This window comes from Leuciscus leuciscus, assembly GCF_965113295.1.
Source record: "Leuciscus leuciscus genome assembly, chromosome: 10".
In the NCBI taxonomy this organism is placed as follows: domain Eukaryota; kingdom Metazoa; phylum Chordata; class Actinopteri; order Cypriniformes; family Leuciscidae; genus Leuciscus; species Leuciscus leuciscus.
The window spans coordinates 26858307-26867915 of record NC_138734.1 but is presented as its reverse complement, the minus strand read 5'-3'; the positions used below and the strand labels follow the sequence as shown (position 1 = coordinate 26867915).

Sequence of the window (9609 nt, the reverse complement as noted above, 5' to 3'; positions counted from 1 at the left end):
ATGAATATCCAAATATCAGAAATAGCTGAATCTTTTTATTTTAATAAACTTCCCCCCCCCAAACACCCTGGTAAACAAAAAACATACAAAAGAGGTCAACCGAGTAAATTACAAGCACATACATAAGACCCAAAATGTTTTTGAACACTTAAGTTAAACTTAATGTTGCATCTGTAGGCAAATAGTGCACAAGCTTTTCACAGATAACTAGGTTTTATATATATATATATATATATATATATATATATATATATATATATATATATATATAGTTATTCACTATATATATGTTTTTTTTGCAATGATGTTAGTCAACTTATCCCACATGGTTTTTAGTGGGTGTGTGAAGTCTCAAATTATCAAATTCAAACATGTGTCTTGGCAGAAAGCAGAGAATGTTCCACTTACCACAAATAAACAGAAAATTACACAATTAATTTTGTCTTCATTTTGAACGGTATTTCATGTCAAATGTTTTGCTTAAAGTGCTTGCGCTATAATTTTTTTCAAATAAAACCATCAAAGCAAAAGGCATTTATTGCAATGCAAAGACATTCAGACATTTTAAGTGCAACTTAAGTGTCAAAATACTTTTTGGGACCACTGTTAAGTCAAAAAACGTGATTCAATTGACATATTTCCTCAATTTAAATATTATATTTAATTACATAATATATTACATTACCTTCACCAAAATAAAGTTGCCAATAAAATTGCAAACCACACCCTGGTGTAAGTATGTCCAGATGGTTATTTGCTATCAAAACCAAGCTTAATTTTTTAGGACACCTAACACTCATCACACACTATACAGCAACTGTTGCTTTTTATTCCGACAGCATCTCCTCAACATTACTAACTGTTGTGGATGAATCATCTGGTAAGTCTTGCACATCAAAGGTCAGTTCGGGCTTTGGGGTCGGGTCGTTTTGCTCTGTAGTGACCGCTTCAGCAGAAATGTTCTCTTTTTGAGAAAGACAAGGATCAGATGCTGACACAGGCTTTTCTTGTTCTGAAAAGACAGGCTTTTCTTCTAGAGTTGTTCCGGGATTGACTGCAGTCGAGGGATCGGATTCGGCTGTGGTCAGGCTGCTCAGATCAGTGCAGAGATCCATGACAGCGGTCACAGGCTCCTTCTGGGGCAGAACAAACTCCAGCGGCTCCAGAACCGTGTTCACACTGATGCAGCCTAGACTGCCATACTTATAAACCTGGGTTGGAGGGACGCCTACAATACAAATACAAAATACATTTTAAGTCAACATCATGTTTTATTTTTGTAATGTGAGAAAAATTTTGGCTGGTGCTTGATTTTATCTAGAGGATATTTACCTAGAATGAGTGAAAGCTGGGCTGGAGGAAAGAGAACTTGAAGACATCGGTTTAAGAAAGGCACCATGTCCTCAGCAAACGCACAGCAGAACTGAACGAATAACTCCCGTTCACGGCTACTGAAGGCAGATTCCTCGGCTCGATGGAAAACCAGGATCAGCTTGGTCACCTGATAAGAAACGAATAACGCTGTTAGATTGGATTTACGTCAAAACAGGAGAATAGTTCAAGGAAGCCAAGCAAATATGTCTAAAAATTGCACTACTGTTTTGGGGTTTGTCAGTAAGATTTTTGTCATTTTTTTATTAATACTTTTATTAATACTATTCAGCAAAGATGCATTAAATTGATCAAAATTGACAGTAAAGACATCCATAAAGTAACAAAAGATTTTTATATTTCAAGTAAATATTCAAATAATCAAAACAAATTAAGCAGTTTGACTGTTTTCAACATTGATAATAATAAGAAACATTTCTTAAGCAGCAAATCAGCATATTATAATAATTTCTGAAGGATCATGTGACACTGAAGACTGGAGTAATGATGCTGAAAATTCAGCTTTGCCATCACAGGAATAAATTACATTTTAAAATAAAAATGAATCAATTTCAAATAGAAAGAAGCCATTTTAAATTGTGATAATATTTCACAAGATTACCATCTACACCGTATTTTTGATCAAATAAATTCAGCCTTGGTGAACAGAAGAGACTTCTATATTTAAATAGCTTATTGTTGTGGTATAATAATTAACATCCCACATGTCCCTGTGTACCTTGATAAGGGCTTCCTCAATGCATCTGCTAACTTCCTGTGCGAGTCCAATAGGGCAGCACAGTCTTAAGTCATTGAAGGCTGTCAGGACATTATTGAGGAAGCAGGCCAGAGGTGGGAAATCAAGCAAGGCCATGGGGGGCTGAAGAGTGCCCGGCTGGGTGCTCGGGACCGCTGGCGGAATGGTGCTTCCAAGTATCGACGGGTAAGAAATCAGCGTGTACGAGTTCATATCCTCTTGGAACTTGTCCGCCCCTTCCTGAATAGCTTTCCGGAACGTGTCCATGGCAACCTGCTGAAATATGGGAGCGAGTTGGCCACGGAAATCTGCCCCGACCCGGCTAAATGAAAGGCCGAAGTACATGCACTGGCCAAGTAGAGAATCCAAGCGGCTTCCCACCCCACGCTGGAGGTCCCGATCGAGAGTCTCCAAAAACTGGGCCGCCTGCTGCACCACCCAGCCGTGAAAGATGGCGCTCTCATTCAAAGCTTGATCTCCGGGCGGCAGCAATGGATCCTCGTCGGAGAAGATGGCACGATACTGGGTGATAATATCGAAGAGATGCACGCGGCAGGTTTCGATGGTCTTTGTAATGTGGAAGTACGGGTCTTCATCTGGGATTGCGGTGAGAATGGATCGCAGCCAACTCCCACGGGCTTGCAGGAATTTGACGCGCAGCTCGGCTTCGGTAAAAACGTCCATTCTGCGCAAGTAGCCGATCACGCGCAGACACACCGGGAGCTGTGAATTGCTCCGCAGCTGTTGAAGAAGTTGGTTCAGCATGAGTTGAGCTGACAATCGAACCTCGTGCACAATTCCCTAAAAGAAGACAAACAGGAGCATTATTTAATATAAATATTTATCTTGTTTTTACAGTCCACCAGCTGAAAACCGTATCTTATTCACCGTATCCCCCAGAGTTAGATAAGTCCATACATACCCTTTTCATCTCCGTGTGTGCCGTAACTGTCTGACGCACCCACCGCTAGCCTAGCTTAGCACAAAGACTGGAGGTAAACGGCTCCAGCTAGCATACTGCTCCCAGTAAGTGACAATAATTTTCCTATTTACATGTTGTGATTTGTATAGTCACAGCGTGTACAAATAACAAGGTCACATGAGACACAGCCATCTTCTAACCGTATACATACTGGGAACTATATTCTCAGAAGGCGAAGCACTGCTACTTCTGCTGAGTGATTTACTCCAACTCTGAGCGAACTCTCTGCTCCTCACCACGGGGTTTCTCAGGCGCTGCGAGCAAATCACTCTGCCCAAGTAGCAGTGCTTCATCTTCTGAGAATATAGTTCCCAGTATGTATACAGTTAGAAGATGGCTGTGTCTCATGTGACCTTGTTATTTGTACACACTGTGACTATATAAATCACAACATGTAAATAGGAAAATGATTATGTCACTTACTGGGAGCAGTATGCTAGCTGGAGCCGTTTACCTCCAGTCTTTGTGCTAAGCTAGGCTATCGGTGGGTGCGTCAGACAGAGTCACGGCACGGCACGGAGATGAAAAGGGTATGTATGGACTTATCTAACTCTGGGGGATACAGTGAATAGGCTTGAGTCCCAAAAAGTCGGTGTGTTCCTTTAAAGGTGCACTGTGTAATTTTGAGCAGCATCTAGTGGTGAGGGACGAATTGCAACCAACAGAAGTTACGGTGGCCGTCAGGAAAAGATGTCGTCGTCTGAGACAGCAGAAAGTAGCCAGTTAAGCAATGAGGTTTCTTTACAAATATAAATGAAGAGAAATTAAGAAAATAAGTTTACTTAATTATTCAGTAAAACAATATGTTATTGCGAATATTATTGTTACTTGTTCATCAATGTGTCAGTTTTATTCGCTGACTTTAGCTAGCTTCTTTGCACGAAGAACAACATAGTGACAAAACGCATTTGTCCGTTTAGGACTACTGTAGAAACATGTCGGCGCATATCAATGTAAAAGACCCGCGGTGTATGTAGATAGTAATGGCTCATTCTAAGGTAATAAAAACATAACGGTTCATTAAGTAGGTCTTTATACAACACTGAAAACATAGTTATGTATATGATATTGCATTTCTGTCAACAGATCCTCCTAAATTTTACACAATGCACCTTTTTAAATCAAAATGGACAATTCTTATTTTTAATGGAATATTGCGTTATTATGAATAATTTACCCGTGTACATCATTATCATTGTTTTTTTATTTATATGCATCTTAATCTTTAATCAAAATAACCTCCCCTCCCTCTTGCAGTGACATCTCTTCTCTGATGACGTGTTTACTGGCACAAAGGCGGGACAACCTGTCACTCACATGAGATCGACCAATAGCAAACCACATCCATCTAATGAGCTAATGAATTCCCAATAAACTAAATCTGCCCTACATTTTTTTCTTGTTAAGCCGTTTCACTCAGATATACATCACAATGAGAGATAAAAGACTTTAGCAACTTCCGTTTCATTCTGACTTTAACTACAAGCATGCAAAACATGTGTAAAGCACACAGATTTAGATTTGTGCAGAATGAGAGACGAAGTGAGCCCAATAGAATACATTACTGTTCTGAACACCATTCAATTAAAAGGATTTGTTGTGGAACGAGCAGAACTATACATGATAGTGTTTCTAATGTTTGTTTATTGTCAGGTGCGACTTATTTTCCAGAAAATAAAGTGACGAACGAAGAAACATCTTCAATTAATGGTGCAGTACAGTATCACATGTACCTGAATGACAGGAAGCGATGAATGCTTTTTCTCCAGTCTCTTCACATAAGCGGCCAGCTCCAGCGCCTCCTCGTAGTATCCGTTACGAACGCAGGTGTCCATCAGCTGAGGGATCTCCAGAATCTCCAAGATCTCAGTGTGTCGATTCAGTGTCAGGCTGTTCATGCGCCTGCTGATGCTGATCTCCTCAGCCTCCTTAATAAAACCTCTGCAAATAAATAAGAGAAAACAGAAACCAGTTACAACAAGCATTTCTGTTTTATAGTGTACTCTAATGCGTTTGCCTCCTGCTGTTGTATTGCATTTTTTTTTTCTCATGGGACTAATCTAGAAATAATATAAACATCAAATAATAACTTTAGTTGAGTTATTAATGTACACATTAGTACACATTGTAGCTTATTTAAAGCTTAACATGCATGTAAACTACCGTTCAAAATAACTTATACAGCAAGGATGCATTCATATTGTGATTTATCAAAAGTGCACTGTTCTTTTGAACTTTCAATTCATCACTGAATCCTGGGGGGATGCTGTCTTGGTGAGCATAAGAGACTTCTTAAAAAAATATTAAAATCTTACTAGCCCCAAACTTTTGAATGGTAGTAGTGTACATTAATATGAAAATAGATCAAATATGGACATGTTTAGTGACTATTTGAAAGTAGTAGTACATTGTTATATTTAAAATATTAGGTTTAAATGTATATGTTTGTTAAATAATAAATAAAAATGATCACAGTTACCAGATCTTTCTATTCAATGGAATTTCATAGAGAGAGAGAGAGAGAGAGAGAGAGAGAGAGAGAGAGAGAGAGAGAGAGAGAGAGAGAGAGAGAGCCAGCCTGTCTAACAAATCTGTCAAGTCTGTCAATCATGACAGTGAGAGTAAAGTACAGACCTGCATCTCTCAGTAAAGCTGGGCAGTTTGTGCAAGAGTTTGGAGAGACAGTTCTCCACAGTGCTGAAGTCAGTGTAGATGTGCTGTGTGCAGTCCGCGGTCCTGATGAACGTCTTGTAGTTGGTGAAGGCCAGCTCACGGGTCTGCTGCAGGATCTGAGCCCGCTCTTCAGACAGACGCTCCGGCTCCCGGGTTAACTCATCCACACCGCACGAGCACAACTGCGACAGATACGCCGCGAAGTCCGGATTCTCTCTCCAGTTCTCAGAAAAGCTGTCTTTAAAGACCGAGACCAGGATACTCTCATCCTCCACGTCTACGGTAGCCATGATGGGAAGTGTTGTTGATTCAAAACTCAACAAAAACTTTATTTAAAAGACACGACGTCACAACTGTGCGACGGACAGAACCCACGTGGCTTTTGCGTAGTGTCTGTAGGAGCTGCAGGGTTTTCTTTAGCTTCTTTAAGAAAAACGAATTATTCACTTCATCATGCGTCCTTTAACAGACGAAGAGACAAAAACAATGTTTGAGAAACTCTCTAAATAGTAAGTGACATGTTTCGTTAAGATTCATTTAGAGCAGGGATCTAATAACAAAAGTGTAGCCAGATTGTGTGATCATGTCATGTGTAAAAAAAAAAGATGTATCGTTTATTTACTTAATCATATATATATTAGGAAATATCGTTGTTGTGAGGATTTTATTTGATGGGTCTATTGTTTATGATGTGTTGTTGTTGTTTTTTACTGTTATTTGTATTATGTTTCGCAGTGTTTTACATTGATATGATTTACATGGTATTTTAATATTATTTACTGCTTTTATTTTATTAATATCATTATTTTTGAAATGTTGTCTATGCTGCACCATAGAGCCACAAACTATTTTAAATTATACTTGAAGTTTTTAAATTAAATATTCAATTAAAGTTTTAAAAATTAAATATAGTATTCCCAATTTGTTTGTGTTTCTAGCATTGGGGAGAACATCAAACTTCTAATTGATCGGCCTGACGGGACTTACTGTTTCAGACTTCACAATGATCGAGTATATTATATGAGGTAAGGTTGTCAATGTCTATTATCTGTTAAATGTGAATTTAAATGTGATCGCCATAAAAATGTCCTAGTGAAATTTCCAATTCCTTTTTAAAAAGACAGTTTGCTTTGGACAAGACCAGTAATCATTATTTCGGTGCCAAAACAAGTGTTTTTAATGCATATGGCTGCAATAAGTTTATGTCATCAACCTTCAAGTGTACAGTTACAACTTACTTGAGCTGAATAGTGTCACTTTGTCTCTGTAGAGCTGCTTTATAGCGGAATTTGAATTTCTCATTTGATGAAGTTTGCTATTTTCCCATTTATTACTGTGAAGCTGCCTTGAAACAATCTGTATTGTATGAAGCGCTACATAAGTAAAGGTGACTTAACTTAAAAATGAATAAAAAAAAACCCACCGAAGTCCAGTTTTACACTCATGGGGTCTTTATTGTAGCAATAATGTAAATATGAATGTGATTGAGTAGTAATCTTTATTGACATCATCTCCATTCTAGTGAAAAAATCCTGAAGTTGGCTACAAATATCTCCCGAGATAAACTGGTATCAGTTGGCACGTGTTTTGGGAAGTTCACAAAGACGCAGAAGTTCCGTCTGCACATCACAGCTCTCGATTTCCTAGCACCATATGCTAAGGTAAATATTCATTCTGATTATGTATTTTGTAACATTACATTACATTATTACTTAATACAACATTACATTATTAATAACACTGTTATTATCCTCGTTATTACTATGAAGTTGGTTTGAATCTTCATATAAGCATATAAGCACTAATGTTATTTTAGTTGTATTAATATTTTGAATTAGCTATTATTTTTATATGATTAGTTCTCATGTTAATTTTAGTTTAATTTGTAGTAATTTCATTATGTGCTTTTGTCATTTTATCAGTTATTTTTTTTGAAACTGCTATTTTGGTTTATTTTACGGTACGTTTACATAACAATTATGTACTAAAAATGGAAAAAAATGTCCTTCGCGTTTTTTCGCAAACAGACGTCAACGTTGTCAAGATGATCCGTTCAAACTGATTCCCGAAAACAACTTAATACGCTGTATTATGCATGTCAGGCCAGTATGTGGCGATGTCCCTTTGTAAAGTAACACTATGCGTCTATAGACTGAACACATAATAAACATGCGCATTACGTTTTTGTAGTTTACACAGAGACGATAACGGTACTGTTTTCAAAAACGTGCACTTTGAAACCCATTTCGTTTGAAGCCTGTTTGTCCTTGGCGTAAATGAACAGCCAAAACGCATAAAAAGTTTTACATGTTTAGTTGAAAGTGGTGTTGTGTAAACAGCTCCTTAGTTTTTAAGTTTGATTTATTTCCAGGTAATAATTTTAGTGCTTCAACTCAAACCTTAAGTTTATTACCAAGGCAACATTTCAAATTTTCGTTCAAGTTTTTGGTATCTCTTTACAATAAGTTTCAATTTGTTAGTATTAGTCAACTACATTAGTTAACATGAACTAACAATAGACAATACTTCCACAATCTACAGCATTTATTAAAGCGATAGTTCACCCTAAAAGGAAAATTCTGTCATCATTTACTCACACTCAAGTTATGAGTACGAGTTTCTCTCTTCTGTTGAACACAAAAGAAGATATTTTAAAGAATGTTGGTAACCAGACAGTTGACGGCACCCATTGACTTCTAATAGTAGGAAAAAAAAAATACTATGAAAGTAAATGGGTGTCGTCAACTGTCTGGTTACCAACATTAAGAGAGAAACTCATTCAGGTTTGGAACAACTTTATTGTAAAGCGTTACCAAGTTTTTCAACGGATATTTATATATTTTATTTTATTTCAGCTTTATTTAAATTAACAGTAATGTTTAATAGTTTTAGTTAACGCTAATAATCCTTGTTCATATACATAGTATGTCTCAGTTCATAATGTAATCTGCTTCATGTATGCCTCTGTAGTTTAAGGTGTGGGTGAAGCCTGGATCAGAGCAGTCATTCCTGTATGGAAATCACATCATGAAATCCGGTCTGGGGAGAATCACAGAAAACACGTCGCAGTACCAAGGAGTGGTGGTGTATTCAATGTCTGATGTACCGCTGGTGAGACATTTTTGTTTGAAAATCCTAAAGATGAAACAACTGTTGTTGTCATGTTAAGAAAAGTATTCAGTGACCTTTGTATGCACTCACTGTCTTGGTCTCATTTCAGGGCTTTGGGGTCGCAGCGAAGACCACACAGGAGTGTCGGAAGGTCGACCCCATGGCCATTGTGGTTTTCCATCAGGCTGATATTGGAGAGTACATCAGAAGTGAAGACACGCTGACATAAGAGCATATAATGACAGCAGTACTCGTGGACAGTTCATTACATTCTGGCTATTGGATGTCACAAGTTTGGCAAACTTTCACAACTTCAATCAAATCAACAATGTTGGACAGTGTTTTGCACAGCTTTCAACGTGTAAACAAATTGTACGTGATTTTCATTGACCATTTCTGTATCAAAAAAAGTTTTTGCCTAGTTACTGTAAGTTTGTGCATTTATGAATTATTTTCTTCTGATTTATTAAAACGGGATACAAAACTAAACCAAGTTACAACAAACATTTTCAAGAATAATTTAGTTAAAAGCAACATTGACAGTGAAATTAGACTGGCTACCATTTTGAGCAATACATGTTTTTTCAGACGTTTTTATTACTGCAAAACGATTTCAATTTTTATTTTTTTTTGCAAGAATGCATTAAATTGATCAAAAGTGGTGTTAAAGATTAACATTGTCAAAAATAGAAGAAAAAAAAATGCTGTGCTTTTG

The 9609-nt window shown here is 37.3% G+C and overlaps 2 protein-coding genes across 2 annotated transcripts; one reads left to right on the top strand and one right to left on the bottom strand.

The window, feature by feature from the left end:
- Positions 1-15: 15 nt before the first annotated feature.
- Positions 16-6100, bottom strand: cog8 (component of oligomeric golgi complex 8). The gene is made up of 5 exons (XM_082182752.1): positions 5745-6100; positions 4844-5051; positions 2111-2929; positions 1333-1501; positions 16-1228 (listed from the first exon to the last, which is right to left on the bottom strand). Exons 1-5 carry the CDS (start codon positions 6071-6073, stop codon positions 828-830), a joined length of 1926 nt encoding a protein of 641 aa, XP_082038878.1. The 5' UTR covers positions 6074-6100; the 3' UTR covers positions 16-827.
- Positions 6101-6130: 30 nt separating this feature from the next.
- On the top strand, positions 6131-9511 carry nip7 (NIP7 nucleolar pre-rRNA processing protein). Its single transcript, XM_082182759.1, has 5 exons — positions 6131-6292; positions 6722-6808; positions 7306-7444; positions 8754-8894; positions 9004-9511. The coding sequence occupies exons 1-5, from the start codon at positions 6237-6239 to the stop codon at positions 9121-9123; spliced, it is 543 nt and encodes a 180-aa protein (XP_082038885.1). The 5' UTR covers positions 6131-6236; the 3' UTR covers positions 9124-9511.
- The last annotated feature ends 98 nt before the right edge of the window (positions 9512-9609 follow it).